Source organism: Schistocerca serialis, chromosome 3 (genome assembly GCF_023864345.2).
Source record: "Schistocerca serialis cubense isolate TAMUIC-IGC-003099 chromosome 3, iqSchSeri2.2, whole genome shotgun sequence".
In the NCBI taxonomy this organism is placed as follows: domain Eukaryota; kingdom Metazoa; phylum Arthropoda; class Insecta; order Orthoptera; family Acrididae; genus Schistocerca; species Schistocerca serialis.
The window spans coordinates 47,620,851-47,638,195 of NC_064640.1; the positions used below are offsets into that span (position 1 = coordinate 47,620,851).

Below are 17,345 nucleotides of genomic sequence, written 5' to 3' on the forward strand. Positions count from 1 at the left end.
GCTTCTTGCATTTATTTAAGTAGAGAGAAGACAGCACTTGTATCTCACAAAATTATTACTGTCTGTTGACCATAACTAAATAAGAGCATATAAAATTAAAAATATGTTTATTCAGCTTCTAACAGCATTTTCAATTATTTACAAACAGTTCTGTAAAGTTTACAAGAGCATAAATTTCCAATCCACACATGAACTCTTTATACAGGAGGTTCCTCATTATTCATTTATCAGTCTTTCCTTTTAATGGTATATATTGACATTATCCAGCTTTCATCTCACACAAGGTAATATATATTGACATTATCCAGCTTTCATCTCACACAAGGTAAGTTACACAGATGACAGCCTGCTTCAGCTCTGCAGGAAAGCTTCTATTGCGAATTTCATGTAGCTAACATTTTCAAAGAAATAGTCAAATACTTCTTTGAAGGGTTGCTGAATATCAGTGGAATCTCATACATCATGGGATCAAATCTCAGTCGCACCACAGAATATTTGAGTTGGCCCTTAAACCTAGGCTTTACCTCTGAGTGATGTGAAGCTTCACCAGGAGTGACATGTGTTTCAGATTCCACATTAAACTGTAGGACCCAAATAGTCAGCAGAATACCTAGGTTAGGTTAGGGACATGCAAGTCATGAAGTGGTGTAAAGACCATTGACCCACATGTAATTATTATTATTATACAGTCACGAACTGAATAAAAAAAAAACACAATACAAGTTGTCGCTGAGACAAGATAGGTTATCCTTTTATATTCCTGGAATATGCCATGTTTTCCAACGTAAATGAGATGGTCAGAAACAGGAGCAGAGAGGGGGGCAGGGTTTGCACATATTCCATTGGTCACAATAAAGTCAATGATCTTTTTGAATCAGATATCAAACCAGAAATCATACTCAGAAAATCTGGATTACTTACAACAGTTGGTAAATTTAAGCCATCCACACCATTACTGTATTCAAAGGAATGCACATAGTGTGTGCCTAGAGGAAAGTATTTGTTTTGTAATTCAATGTCTATTATGTCCTTCTCAAACCCAGCAGATGATTCTGATACACAATTATACTTTCCATCAATTTCTTTTTCACCATTGTACTTCACTGCAGCTACTCCATTTTGATGCAATGGTGTTTCCTTAAATGAAAAAAAAAGAACATAAAATTAAGTTATTTATACTTTATTGGAAAATATGTTAGGAGAATTAGGATGATTCCAATGTACCTGGTAGTTGTATTCAACCAAGCCAATGTGTCTTGTTGCTAAAGGAATCTCAAGATTGATTGTGCCCTCTACAAATGTTGCATGATTTTTAACTTCCCATTTGTTGATTGAATTAAACAATGCTGTATTGTTTGGCCAAATGAATTCAAAGTTGTAGATGTTATTAACACTGTAAAACACATGTAAATCCTAGCAGATTTGTAGCAAAAAACATAAAATAAAATAAAAAATAAGAATGTAAACAAACATATGAAAGATGTTACTTCTATGCTGCTATCAGTTGTGACAATGGAACCACAACTGCTGTTTAGTTCAGCATTAAATCTGAGGGAATTCATAGTAAATAACTAGGTTAGTTTCTTCAACTATTTTTTTTATTTTTCATTCAGAAGCATGCAAACATAATATTTAAGACACTAAAAATAGCATACTTATTAGCTTTTAAATTGTTTTGGGATTAGAGTTCTGCACCTTTGGTCTAAAAGTAGACAAACACATACCCAAATATGTGTATTATGACAACAAAGAAATACTGTGCAGGCCAATATTGCGTTCCTCAATTCACGTGAAGTTTTGCAACTGAAATACCTCTACATCTCCACTAAAATGAAAACAGCACTGTAACCTTACTCAATCTGAAAAATAAATCTGTTTGATTAATCTATAGGTGAGTGAGTATTCTTACAAGCATACGTTCAGGGGTTGGACAAATATAGAAACACCATGAAAAATCAATGCTTGAACATAAACGCAGATGCTAGCCAGATACAGGGAAATCAGAAAAAAAAAAAAAAAAAAAAAAAAAAAATCATCCACCAAGTGACAACAAGGACAAAAGTGTGTGTTGTGTGATCATGACAAACAGTCATTGAAAAGTTTTGTGATGAATAATAAGAGGATGCCGCAAGAGTCACTGAAGAATTGAGTGTTCCACTTCTGAACATTGTCATCAACAAAACAACATGAAGAAAGCTACATAAGTTGAGAACTGCAGGGTGAGCTGGAAATTCAAAACTACTAATTAGTGACACAAATGCTGGTAACACAAAAATGTGGTGTTGAGGCCATAAAACCTGGACTAAGAAGCAATGGAAGCCTGTAATTTGGTCAAATGAGTCTTGTTTCACACTGATGAAGTTTTCTCAAGTTATCAGCTCAGTCAAGGCATTGTTCTGTGGCAGTATTTTGACGAGTTTCCTACTTTTCATTGTCAGCCTGAAGATGATGAGTAGGAAAATTGATAATCTGATAAAACTTCATAATTGAAATTTTCTGAAGCAGCCTACATTTCCTTGTTTCACTGTTTCCACCTTCTGGGCAAGTTTGCATCACAAAAGCATGCATGTGGCACTTTCTGTGATGATTTGGGCAGCTATACCATGGTATTCTGAGGACCCCATGGGTGCTACAAAAGGTCACAGAAATGCCAAGGATTATGTGAAGGTGATGCTGTATTGTAAGATGACAGGGCTCCTGTTCACACATCTCACATTGTCCAGGACTGATTATCTGAGGACTATGATGAACTGTTGCATCTAACCAAGCCACTACAATCACCAGATCTCAATATTATTGGTAATTTGTAGTCTACTTTGGAGAGAAGGCTGTGAGATTGCTATCTACCTCCATCATCAATATCTTAAATAGACACTATTACGCAGGAATAATGGTACAAATTTCCCTTAAAAATCATACAGGATATGTATATATCCATCCCAAGGCAACTAGAAGCCATTTTGAGTGCCAATGGTTTTCCTACAGTGTGTTAGGCATGGTAATGTGTTGTGTTTGTGGTGTTTAAATATTCTTATCCATTCCCTGCAGGAGATAGTGTCAATGGATAATCAGGAGCTTGAATTTTCTATTAGAGACGGAGTATCTATTATTTGGAGGTAGCGCCTTTTGTTCCCATAGAATGTACCATATTGGAATAAAGAAATGTGTATGAACAACAGAGTAAATCAGGGTTGGTGCTTGACTTTGTTCTAAATCATGCCTGGGTAGTGAAGTGTGGTGATAATGTGTTGTGCCTCCAAAAAATTACAGAAAATCATACCATCAGAACTCCAAAACGTGAAAAGGTGATTAACATGATCCCACCAGTTGATGGTTGCATTCTCAATTTCTTATGGACAGGCAATTCTACGTGTTTCTCCTACAGACTCTGATGCTTGTACTCTAGCTCATAATGATGTAATCAATTTTCATCACAGATTTAAACCCTGTCCAAAAAGCACCTTTATTACTGAATAGATTTTTGAGATTGGTGACAATAAGCTCTCTAGGAACCCACATTGTACAAGTCTCATGATAGTTCCATTTGTTTAGAGTGGTGATACTTGCAGTTCGTTCAACTGTAAGTTGCTGGTCTTCTCAGATAAATGACTCAATACAAGCTTGCAACATGAAGCATGATGCTGCTACTGGATGCCCAGAGGAATGTTTCTTAGTTATGCTTTTGCAGCCACATTTAATGATTTCCACCTATGCTTAAAAGCTCTTATGGTTCATGCATGGTATACAGTCACCATAAAGGAGCTTCTACAGAAACAGAGACTACTGTATAACAGGTATAAAACAAGGCATAGGCCTATTGATAGAAAGCAATGCATGAAGTCTTCAATGACTCCCATAGCAGAATACCCCCAATCATAAGAAATTGCGACTGTATGTAAAGGCTGTTAGTGGTAAAAAAGTTAGTACACATTAATGGACAAGACATAAAATAAAATTGAGACTAGCAAAGCAAAAGCAGAAATGCTTAACTTTGTTTTCAAATGTTTAATTCTCTTACCACTGAGCAAATGAGTGAAACAGAAACTAGTGTTAATAGAGTTGTTATGTCCAGTAGCTGGAAGAAAGCAAAAGTCACTTTTGTCTAAAACTAGGGCAGAAGTGATCCACAAAACTACTGCCCAATACCCTTGACATCCATTTGTTGTAGAATTTTAGAACAGATTCTGAGCACAAACATAGTGAGGTATCTCAAACACAATGACCTCCCCCATGTCATCCAGCATGTATTTCGAAAACACAGATAATGAGAAACCCAACTCACACTTTTTTCACATCACATCCTGAAAGCCATGGATCAAGGCAGTCAGGTAGATGCAGTATTTCTTGATTTCCAAAAAGCACCTGACTCAGCACCACACAAATGCTTATTATCCTACATACAACCATATGGGGCATCAGGTCAAATTTGTGACTGAACTGATAATTTCTTGGTAGGGAGGATGCAGCATATTATCTTTGATAGAGAGTCATTGACAGATACAGAAGAAACTTAGGGTGTAGCCCAGGAAGTGTGTTGGGTGCATTGCTGTTCATGTTGTATATTAACAATCTTGCATACAATATTGATAGTAACCACAGATTTTTGCAGATGATGCAGTTATCTGCATTGAAGTACAGACTGAACAAAACTGTACAAATATTCAGTCAGGCTTTGATAAGATTTCAATGTGGCGCAATGATTGGCAGCTTGGTTTATATGTTAAAAAATGTAAAATTATACACTTCTCAAAACAAAAACAAAAAAAGCATAGTATCATATGAATGTAATATTGGTTTAATGCTCAGCAGGGACATGAAAAGGAATTATCACATTGGCTCAGTCGTGGGTAAAGCACATAGCAGACTTCAGTTTATTGGTAGAAATTTAGGGAAATACAATCAGTTTACAAAAGCAATTGCTTACAAATCACTCATGTGACCCATCCTAGAATATTGCTGAAGTGTGTGGACCCATACCAAATAGGAGTAGCAGGAGATATTGAATGCCAACAGAGCACAGCGGAATGAATGGTCACAGATTGTTTGATCCATGGGAGAGTGTCACATATATGTTGAAAGAACTGAATGGCAGACTCTTGAAGACAGATATAAACTATCCTGAGAAAGTCTACTAACAAAGTCTTAAGAACCAACTTTAAATGATGATTCAAGGATTATACTACAGCCCCCTATGTATTACTCCCACAGGGATTGTGAGGACAAGATTAAATTAATTACAGCACACACACACACACAGAGGAATTTAAACATTCATTCTTCTCATATGTGAATGGAATGGAGAAAATCCCTAATAACTGATGCAGGGGGACACACCCTCTGCTATACATCTGACAGTGGTTTGCAGAGTGTGGATATAGATATAGATGAAGATGCGGCAAACATTTAGATCAGGAGCAGAATGCAAGAAATACACATCACTTATTTATTTCTAACAAGTGCTCAAACATATCCCAAGAGAAACTCTCTTGTAACAATACAGTTACTAGAGAATAATGAACTTACTATACAGATATATGACTTAAGTTCAGAGAAGACGTACAGATGGAATAACAAAACTATAATTAAGCTAAAAGAGATGATGTTCATTTTTACTGGATGCTTAAATGCTACATAGTACATAAATACAAATAACTTTGGTCCAGTTTCAAATATATCCAAAACACAATACCATATGTTTAGCTACTCACTGAAGAAAGCAGAAATAGGTGCCAGCACAATGAATTCAATTTGCTCCTTGGAAATTCAGTAATGTTTGCCAGTTACACTATAACTTGCTGTGTTCTTTGCATAACCAGCAAAAATGTGAATATTTGAGCATCATTTAATAGTATTGGTAAAGTTAGCGACTACAGAAGATCTACAAACTTGTTTGGTGACACAAAATTTGTTTTCAAGTGCAAAAGTGATTATGTATTGATGCATCTTATGAAGAGTATTCATAAAGTTTTAATAATCACTTCCAAAAATTATGTTTATGAGATTAATTTTTTATTTGATGCAGATCCCTGTCTTCATTCCTGGTACACATTGAAATCCCAATTCCACAGGATCACAGCACACCTCTAGAGGAACCAAAACAAAATGGCATACTCTGTTGGTAAAGTTCGGTATCAAGCAGCAGTAGAAATGTTGCATCTGTGTCAACATAACCCAGTGTCAACATAACCCAGATGATTTCTTTAGCCACCCAGATTTTCCTGATGCAGCTGAAATACTGCCAATGCTGCAAAAAATTAATTGCCTCATGATACCACATTTTATCAATAAGCTGTGCCATTTGATTTTGGCCCCTCTAGTAGTGTGATACAGTACTGTGATGTGAGGATTTCAATGTCGGCTAGGACTGCTGAAATTTACCTGCAAACAAACAAAAAATTAATAACAAACCTTTATTTTTTGCAGTGATAGCTAAAACTTTATTAGTACCCTTGTATAAGGGAAGACAATGTCCTGTGAAACTTAGTTATTATCACCATGTCTTACCTTTCATTCTTGATCAAAAAGTTGAGGGCTGCCCAGGGAAGCATTTTGAATGGTGTAGTAGAATTTACAGTTCCTTTCATATCTGAAGCTGTTACATAATCAATATCAGCAGTAGCTACTCTATTACTTTCAGGCCAATACACATTTGCCCTGTAGAAAAATTAATACCTTCATCAATGTTATCAAACAAATAATGTCACGTAAATCCATTATTTCTACACCTACTTAACAGGATCACAGAAAATTATCTCTTAATTTGAATCTAATTTACATACTTCATATTCTGCTGTTTTCCCAGTGGTTTGAAAAGAGCTGTAGCAATGAATGTCTTTTCTGTATACATAGGTGTTTTCAGTGAATAAAACAAGTCTGTTAGGTCATTGATGTATTTCAGCTGCAATATATTCAGAATTTCTGATATCTGTCCATTTCCCCACTGTATCTGCAAACGACCATTTGTCCCTCCTTCCTGTGAGTCAAGCTGTTAAAGTAAAAGAAAACACCTATTTTGTAAACCATCTCTCTGTGGTAAATTCTGTAGCAGTAACACTATAAATGTTTTTTTTAATTTTTTTATTGCAAATATAGTGATTAATATATTCTTACCAATACAGAATATCCATACAATGATCTTTTCTTGTAAGTAGAATATCTTGCAGTGCTATCAACATATGAATATGTTTCAGTAGAGTTCAGTTTTGTAAACACAGTGTAAACTTCAAAGTATGGTGGAGGCAGTTTTAGGTTGCATTCCATTTCAACATCTTTCTCAGAACTTGCCTTCATTGAAGCATTTGTGCCAAATCTGAATAACAACAAAGTTACAAATTTTTAATTTCAAGTGAAATCAAATGCATGCAATGGTGATTTCTTCCTGCAAATCATATCTGAAATTTTAGATTAAATCACACTTTTTCTCATGGGGAATGTTTTTAATTGCATTAAAAATATTTTTTGTAACCATGTATAGAATCATTACACACTGCATTTGAGTAAATAATGGTATAAATTCCTTAAAACTGCCAATAATTATTACAAAAAACCCACACGTTTATGACAATTTAATTTTCCTTCACTGATTTCACTGCATCACATGCTTTCTGATACGGGGCACAACTTCTCTTCCTTCATTGTCTCCCTTCACCAGCGTCACCTCTATTTATCATAAAAGAGTAGTCATCCATAATGTTTGCAATCTACCTTCCTGGTATCTCTTTCCATCACCTTCATGTCCTGTCACAAGCATTTTTCACTGATATCAAAAAGGTTTGAATGGAAGAAAATCAATTTCTGATGTAGGAAATGAAGCCTGACACTCATGTTACACCCTAATTTCATGAAACTCTGCGACATTGTTTTAACCTTGGTTTTATAATTTGAATGTTTTCGGTTGCTCAGAAAGTTCTTTAAATGAGACCCAAGCCCTTTGTTTCACTGGATTCTTGGTACTATTAAACAAATTATCTGTCATTAAATTTCTGATCTGTGGCCCCACAAAAATCTCTTCTTTAAGTTTCCTATAACATACTTTCAGAGATTTTGTTATCAAGCACAGGAACCAGTCACCATCTTTAGGAAGTGCTGCAGTGAATCGTTTCACTAACCAAAGCTTGATGTGAAGAGGAGGTAATAGTATCTTACTCAGTTGAACAACTTGTTCTGTTGTTACCATGTTTTATGGACTATAAGATGCTATGAACTATAAGAAGCACCTTAACTTTTATGCAGTTTTCTTTAAATAACATTTTTACCATTTTTATTACTAGACTGCAAAGCCACATGAAAAAAATCTTAGTTTTTAAAGCAAAGGTGACCTCTAAAATCCTTGAAAATTATAATCTGAACTTTCTTCTTCTTCTTCCTCTTTGTCATCACCATTGTCCTCTTCATACATAAGATGGTCCTCACTGCCATCGAGAGTGTTACATCTGCCACACTTCTTGAAAGGTTTGACACTTATGTCTTCTCTCACCCTGGCCGTGACTGTTTTATCGACAGACAAACTTGTTTGATAGTAAATTGTTTTAAAGCTCCCTTCAGTGTGAATTCATGTTGGGTTTCATCCATCATACATTTGTTCCATTCCTCTCTCAAATACACTTGAAATGTTTTATTTATAGAGACATCAAGAGGTTGCAATTGTGTAGTAAGTCCTCCCGGAATAATAATAAGCTCTGTATTTCCCTGTCTCAATTTCTCTTTCACAGAATTTTTCAAATGACTACTAAACTACCCATATATAAACTGGCCATTATAGAAATCCAGCACAAGAAGAGAAATCTTCTTCAATAAAGCACATTTCCTTCTCTCCCACTCTCTGTTGATCCACAACAGCATACAAGCCTCATCCATCCGATCCTTGTCATATACATGAACAACACCACCTGGCAGTATTTCAGAAGGTTTTGGCATTGTTTTGTGCTTGAAAATTATCATTGGACAAAGTTTAGTACCACCAGCACAACATGAAACGACAACAGGGTAGTGCATTTCTTCATGTCCACTTGTTTTTATAGTTACAGTTTTAGTACCTTTCATGGCAACAGTTCTATTGCTCAGCACATCAAATGTCAGAGAATTTCCATCCATATTAACTATTTGGCTTAGTTCAACACTGGTTTTCTTTCAATATTGAATAATAAAGCAATGAAAAGATATAATCTTCTCTTCATACCTTTGTGACATTTTCTGAGTTATTTTGGCTTTGGTTTGCATGCTGAGTTCATGGCACTTTATAAAACTGTTGCACCAACCAACTCCACCCTTAAAGACTTTTAAGTTCCACTGTAGCACCAGTTTACGCGCATGCATTTGAATCATTTTTGTATTAATTCCAATACCATTTTGAAGGTGTCCTTGAGTTCATTTCAGTTGTTATCTTCTAATTTTGGCCATTTTACATTCAGTCCTCTATTTTCAGATTTAGTCTTCCTCATTTTTTTTCAGTTCTTTTTTCCTGGCATGCCAGTCATGAATTGCTTCTTTCTGTTGGTGGAGGGCTGAAATGCTGCTCAGCTGGTCTGTCTCCATATTCTTCTGCATATGCTATTACTTTCATTTATAGCCTCCATCATATGAATACCTTTTATTTTTTTCCATTACAAAAATAGCTACTAACAAAAATATTGTAGTGTTACCGATGACACAAATCACTTTGAATTCAAGTACACTGGCACGGCAGACTGCAGTGATGCAGCATAGGGTAGGTACTGTTCTGGGTTTGTGATGGTGGGGTGGGAGGGAGACAGTGTTAGCAAGCTTGTGAATCCCTGCTACTTATGTTCGTCGCATTGGTGCACTACTGTTGCTAGCTGTTTCCAGTGTTGGTATACTGAGATAGGTTTCCTGCAGCATTGAATATATGGCCATTTTTAAGGCTGGACATTTTTATATTAATTTCGAGTATAAGATGTGCCTGAATTTTGGAGGCAATTTTTCAAAGAAAAAAGTGCAACTTATTGTGCATAAAATACAATACATTCTCTGAACTGTTCTTGAGGGGTTTTATATTGAACCAGTTAGTTACCTTCCAAAACTTGTCTTTGGTTTGGCTGTTCTATTCACAAATAAAGCATAGATTTTTTGTGTAGTTGGATTGTTGATCAAGTAGCGTACAATCTACATTCAAATCCTGAATATTGACCATGAATGGTTTTCATATTTCACACATTTAACCGCTGATTTGAGAGGTTTTCATACATCTCCTTGTGGGTACTGAACAGGCAACAGGTACTGACCCAAAAAAATTTTCATTTACTGAAAGTACATCTTTCAGGCTATGTTCTAACAAGTCTATAAATAACTCCCACTGACATGGATCATAGATGACATTTCATAAGTTCAAAAAACCTTCAATATCACAAACAAAAATTATATGGTCTTCGTCTTTAAAGAATTTTATTAATTCCTTTTCTCTTTTGCTTTCAGTCTTGGCCCACATAATTCAGCAGCATCTTTTGTCAGATTCAAGTCACGAGTTAAATCATTTACTTTGTTTTGACAACATAATTCAGATGCAGAATCTTCTTCTGGTTTGTAATTACGATCATCATTGCATTCATTTTCTGAGCTGCTCTCTTGTTGCAAATCTTCAGGTGGAACTGGAAATAGGGAGAGATTTACTATGCTTAATTGGTCATTATGCCACAGAAACATTAGCATGTTTTATATCCATCTTACTTTTGCATTATGACCTTCACCATTAACCGCACAAAAATAATAATTCTACACATGATTTTGTGACTCCCTCCAAACCACTGGAATTCCAAAAGGCACTGATTTCCTCTTCCCATTTTCTTACAGTCTCAGACCCTCAACACTTGTATGGCATAACTTGTGTGGTATCCAGCTTTTTTCTTGATCACTAAGCCTTACACAAAAGTATGCATAGTAGACTTTGTCATGAGACTATTAAAGTCCCTGTCTTTGCGTATTTGTGCTATTCAAACACTTATGAGAATATAAGAACCTGCAAGATTACATTCAACATCATAAATACAACATCACAAATTGGTAACATGTAAACAATAGGGTAAAGTTTCTCACCTACCAGCCAGATGGGTGTGACAAACACGGTCGACTACTTTATCTTAGTAACCTACAATTTCCCTTACTTGTACTAAAATTTCTCTGCATGGAACTTAAGTTTAAATGAAAAATGAATTTACTTGATACTGATAGGAAAAAAACTAATAACAGATCTGAAATCAGTGCAAAAAAGTACCTCTGGAACTGAAAATTACACAATATAAAAAATCATGATGCACAGTGTAATTAATGAGAATGTGCTGAACTAAATTGGGGAGAATTGAAATTTATGGCACAGAATGACTAAAAGAAGGGACCTGTTGACAGTACACATCCTGAGGAACCAGAGAATTGTCAATGTGGTAATGAAGTGAAGTTGGTGGGGGGAGGTGATGAGAAGATAGTAGTGGGATTGAATACAGAAATCAGGTTCAAATGGATGTAGGTTGCAGTAGTTATGCATAGCTGAAGAGACATGCACAGCATATACTAGCAAAGAGAGCTGCCTTAAACCAGTCTTCAAATAGAAGACTACAATAGGTATTTCTGTCAGCCACTATACAGAAACTATACTATTAAGTATTTTAACTACATCATGACTAAACACATATGAATTGTTTTTTTTGCAGGAAAATCAGGGTATTTAATTATCTAAATATTTTAACTGTCCTCAGCCTGTATTATTTATCAATTCTGCATCTCTGAATATGACAATACATAACTATTTGGAGGAAATGATTTCAAGCTGTCTACAACAGAAGAAACAAAGAAAATTTTATTTTTTCTTCTCAGATCAAAACCCAAACCTGCATGCCTTTCAAGAATGTCCATTCCAGGAGACTTTCTAAAAATAGAAAAAATGTTGTGAGTGGTATGTTACCAGTGGAGGTGACTAGTTTGAGGGAGGTAGTGCTTAAAATGTGGTTCAAGGGGCACTATAGGTGTTATAATCAAAGTTTGAAGTCAAATCAGTGAAGTGGTGTGTATTTTTCATTTGGTTGTATGTAATCAGAGCATTATGCTGTGGCAAGGAAGTTGCTCAATTTGCTGGTGTATCAACATGGCTGTCCCATGCCTCTACAAGGAATGGTGCACCACTTGCAGACACATAACACAGCATAAGAACAGTGGTTTCAAATCTGACAGGAATTACTGCTATAAATGAATGCAGATCCATTAAACCAGTTGCCTAACCAAACACTGTAGAGGGAACTGCATGCAACAGACATTTGGAGTTCGGTACCTTGCTAATTGACATTTTTCACAGCGGCACACTTCAATGGGCCGAACAACACAGAAACACTACAGTGGATCCAGAATGAGATTTCACTCTGCAGTGGAGTGTGCACTGATATGAAACTTCCTGGCAGATTAAAACTGTGTGCCGGACCGAAACTCAAACTCGGGACCTTTGCCTTTCACGGCCAAGTGCTCTACCAACTGAGCTACCCAAGCACGACTAATGCCCTGTCCTCACAGATTTACTTCTGCCAGTACCTCATCTCCTGCCTCCCAAACTTTACAGGAGCTCTCCTGCGAACCTTGCAGAACTAGCACTCCTGAAAGCACTTGTCCACGAAAGGCAAAGGTCCCAAGTTCGAGTCTCGGTCTGGCGCACAGTTTTAATCTGCCAGGAAGTTTCACTACAGTGGATGATTACAGGCATGTGTTGTCCAAAAAGTAACATTTTTGCTTCTTTTGAAACTATGGTGAGGTATTAAGTGCACCAACAGACCAATGAGACATATAATTTGCTGTGTGTTAAGAGTTTAGTTCAGGCTGAGGGGGTTTTGATAGTTTTTGGGGATGTTTTTTTGTGTCATGATTTGGGCTCACTCATTCAGGTTACTATGAACATGAGCCAGTATGTTTACTTCAACATGTTTGGCAAACTTGTGTTGCCCTTTCTTCTAGAGCTTTATGATGAATGCACTGTGGACAGCCCTGTCCTGCAAGATGACAACAGGGTTGCAAGGATATTTTCCTAGTTTGGTGAACACTTAGGCATCAATAGTCCTGCTAAATCACCCTATCTTGATCACATAGCATTATCTGAAACCGTTTGGATAGCAGGTCAAATATAGCAGCCAACATCCCAACAATTTGGTAGCTCTACAGGATCTAATCACCAATGAATGGAATTAGCTCATTACGGAGTATGTGAAAGAACATGTGGACTTTCTCCCTAACCAAACTGAGACCATTATCATGGCTATAGATGGTGTTAATGGCATTAGCGTTACAATGAGGTGACAAAAACCGTGGAATACCCCTAATATCAAGTCAGACCACCTTTTCCCATTGGAGTGCAGCAACTCGATGTGGCATGGACTCAGTAAGTCATTGTTAAGTCCCCTGCAGAAATATTGGGCCAATTCTCACTCTATAGCCACCCATAATTGCAAAAGAGTTGCCAACACAGGATTTTGTGCAGGAACTGGCCTCTCAATTATGTCCCATAAATCTTCAATGGGATTCATGGGATCTGGGTGGCCGAATCATTTGCTGGAATTGTCAACAATGTTCTTCAAATCAATCATGAACAATTGTGGCCCAATGACACAGCACATCATTGTTTGGAGACATGAAGTCCACGAATGGCTGCAAATGGTCTCCAAATAGCCAAACATTACCATTTCCACTCAATAATCAGTTTAGCTGGACCTGATTATCCAGTCTATTCCACGTAAACAGAGCCCACACCTTTATGGAGCCACCACCAACTTGCACAGTGCCTTGTTGACAACTTGTTTCCATGGATTCGTGGGATCTGCACCACACTTGAACATCATGATCAGCTCTTACCAACTGAAGTCATGACTCATCTGCCCTGAGCACAATTTTCCAGTTATCTAGGACAAATTCCCTAACAATTTCCAAAATGAAATGTTGCATGCATCTAGATCCAACTACCATGCTGTATTCAAAGTCTGTTAATTCCCACTGCATGGCCATAATCATATCAGATACCTTCCCACATGAATCATCTCAGTGCTCTCCCAATGCACTGCATTTTTATACTTTGTGTAAATGATACTTATATCATATGTATATGTGCACACTAATGTCCCAAGACTTTTGTCATCTCAGTATATGTCTCCTGGGGCTGATTAAGTCTTTTGTATATTATGCAATTTCTTAATGGCAGCATTACAGTCAGTAGTAGCTAGATTTTTCTATTATGAGCATGAAGTTTATTTCTATGGATAACTTATGAAACACACTAATATTTTTCTATATGTATCTTTCAATTAGTAATTATTTCAAAATGTTACTAATTATCACTGCAAAACAACTTAAAAATGGTAAAATTCTATTCAGAACATAATGAGCTACGTTTAAAAAATAACTGAACTGTGCTAATGGACTGAGCTAAAGCTGCTTCTGTCATCCATCATGACAGCTCCTTCTTGTCTCACTGGTCATATAAAATTGACACATGATTATGAATCTTCAACATGTTGTGTCCAAGTTTGTTGCACTTTCATCACTATACATTTCAATATTTATTAAGAATGAGTACTGTAATGAGCAATAAGTCATTTGGACCATGTATGTTCTCAAATTTATGATCTTATCCTTTCTTCAATCTTATCTGAAATGTTTTAAACTCCAACTGTAAAATAGTGTATGACATCCTAACACAATTAATCCCTGTGATTAAAAAACAAATTTCATAGAATTACTGTACTACCAAAAGATATATTTTTGTTTATGTGAATATATGTTACCATAGTTGTTCTGTTGTGCTATTGAGTAAATTTAATTTTCTGTAAATTATTTATGATTTACTGTTCTATGTTTCATTCTTAGTATGACTTTATCTTTACTGATGTACTTTGGAATGATGTTAACTGGATGTGAGTTGGTTGTATGTTGTCTGGCAGGAAGGAAGGATGGAGAAATGTAAAGTTTTTCTGGATTTGCATATAAATGGAATGTATTTCACTGAGTGAACATTGTAATTGATGGCAGCAAGGCATCTAGGACTATTAAAAATGAAAATTAGATACAAATCAGTTTGTAATTTACGTTATTTCAAGAAACACATCAACCTATAGGGTTTCTAGACCTACAAGACAACCTGGCTTCCACACACAAGAAATTCAAGCAACAGATTGAAGGAGATCCTTAAAAAACAAGATGAGTATTTTTTCTTTAAAACTACCACTAGACCTGGTCAACAATATTTTAACTCAATGAACATGTATTACAATTAAAGAGATTCCAATTGTGAATAACAAATGAGGTTGTTAAAGTGGTGGCATTGTGACCATGATACTTTTACATTTGGATTTTTGACTGTGTTTATGTTTCAGGTGACCAAAAAGGATATAATTGTGTTGCAAAGTGGAATGATTTTAAACTAAATACAGTTTGACATAGTAGATGTGAAGAAGTTTTGGAATGATGCAACACTTTGGACATACATGGTTGTAAAAGGTTGAAGCATTATTAGTCAAGCTGATGCCACCTACCCAATACAGGACAATAATAAGCTAAGTACCAATTAAAACATTTATTCTTGTATTTTCTCAGTCCAGTGTTGTGTGAAAATTTTAACTGGTTCTTTCTTGCATTGAAAATTTATGAACAATGTTAAGAAAAAATGGATCAGGATCAGAACAATGAAATAAATATTCCGGACCTGCCAGCTTCAACTTGTGACTTTAAACAGGACATAGCCAATAAGACATGTTTCAGGATGTATTAGACAATAGTCAACCTAAACAGTTAAGGGGAGAGCTGGAATGATGAAAATGACAAAATTAATGTTTTTTGGTTTTTTCATTATAAAATTATTTGGAGTTTTCTGAATAAAACAAATCAAGTTTCACCCTTCTAAGTGAATTCTAAGTGTGTTTTTTATTGTTGTAAAGTTGACGCACTGTGTAAACGGTTGTAGTGACTTGGTGTGTCACCTCTGATGGCACTGCTCGCTGACTGCAAGCAGGGTATCTCTGCGGAATTAGACAGTGTTTTGTTTTCCAACGTTGTAAGGTTTTATCTCTGTGACAAGTGACTGTTCATATCAGTAAACATAAATGCTATACCACGTGTGTTGACTTCTGGAGTTTGCTTTGTGTTGTTTAGCTGTTTAGTTTTGGATATTTGATAAATTTTGCTCGTACCTGTTTTACGTATTTGGTTTGTGGATATCAATATGCTCCATTTCAGTAATCGAGTGCTTAAGAAAAGGCAAAATGAGTGGAAGAAGAAATCTTTTGTTGTTTTGGAGGGACATGCTGCTCAGACTGCTTCACTGACTACTCGAAATGAATGTGATAGAACTTCCTCCAGTAAGAAACTTTGTGACAGCAAAGAAAAATTTGAAAACTATGAAAGTGACAGTAATGATGTGAATGAAATAATGAACATTTCCTTGCTCTCTAATATTTTGAAACATAACATATTATACCAAGTTTGCCAAGAAAGAGGACTGGAATTGAAAATAACTTCAAACATTGGTTCGGCATATAAAATGTTATTGAAGTGTAACAAATGTGCTGCAGAGATTTTGTTTTCTAATTCTAACAGTATTCCTCATAGTGGTAATAGTGCAAAGAAGGTGTATGATATAAATGATAGGCTATTGTTTGGCTTGCATTGCATTGGCAAGGGCAGTGCTGCAAGGACAATGTTATGTGGAATTATGAATTTGCCAAAACCACCAACCAAGTTTGGATTTTATAATGAATTGGTGGGCTCTTCTGCTGAAGATATTGCTCAAGCAACAATGAAGAAAGCAGTTGAAGAAGCTATGACAGATAATGGGAATTGTAGAGATTTAACTGTTGCTTTAGATGGATCATGGCAATGTAGAAGTCATAAATCTCTAAATGGAGTTGTGACAGCTACCAGTGAAGACAGTAGCAAAGTAATTGATGTTGCTATTCTCTCAGAACATTGTAGATGTAAGGGCAATACCAAGGATGAACATAGTGAAGGTTGTGAAGCAAATTTTCACGGCATGAGTGGAGGGGTATAAAGCTGTAGAGGAAATCAAACCTTGTGGCAATGAAATTCACATTAAAAAACAGGAGTGCATTAGGCATGTGCAGAAGCGCATGGGGGCTCGCCTGCGCAAGCTAAAGCAGACATTGGGATTCCACAAGCTTAGTGGTGGTAAGACCCTTGGAGGAAGAGGAAGATTGACAGATGAAGCAATTGATAGATTGCAGAGGTATCATGGGTGTGCAATTAGGCAAAATACAAGAAGCATTGAGCATATGAGGAGAGCAGTATGGGCATTATTTTTTCATACTGCATCGACAAATGAGCACCCACAACATGCACTGTACCCCACAGGTGAT

The 17,345-nt window shown here is 36.1% G+C and overlaps 1 protein-coding gene across 1 annotated transcript in view; it reads right to left on the bottom strand.

Annotated features, from left to right (window-relative positions):
- The window catches only part of LOC126469699 (apolipophorins), a 738,135-nt gene that overhangs the window by 319,860 nt on the left and 400,930 nt on the right, over positions 1 to 17,345 (bottom strand). The window contains exons 41-45 of the mRNA XM_050096873.1: positions 7,111 to 7,309; positions 6,780 to 6,985; positions 6,505 to 6,654; positions 1,225 to 1,393; positions 922 to 1,137 (exon numbers count right to left, since the gene is read on the bottom strand). Coding sequence (XP_049952830.1) covers positions 922 to 1,137; positions 1,225 to 1,393; positions 6,505 to 6,654; positions 6,780 to 6,985; positions 7,111 to 7,309 — 940 coding nt within the window. The remainder of the gene's footprint in view (positions 1 to 921; positions 1,138 to 1,224; positions 1,394 to 6,504; positions 6,655 to 6,779; positions 6,986 to 7,110; positions 7,310 to 17,345) is intronic.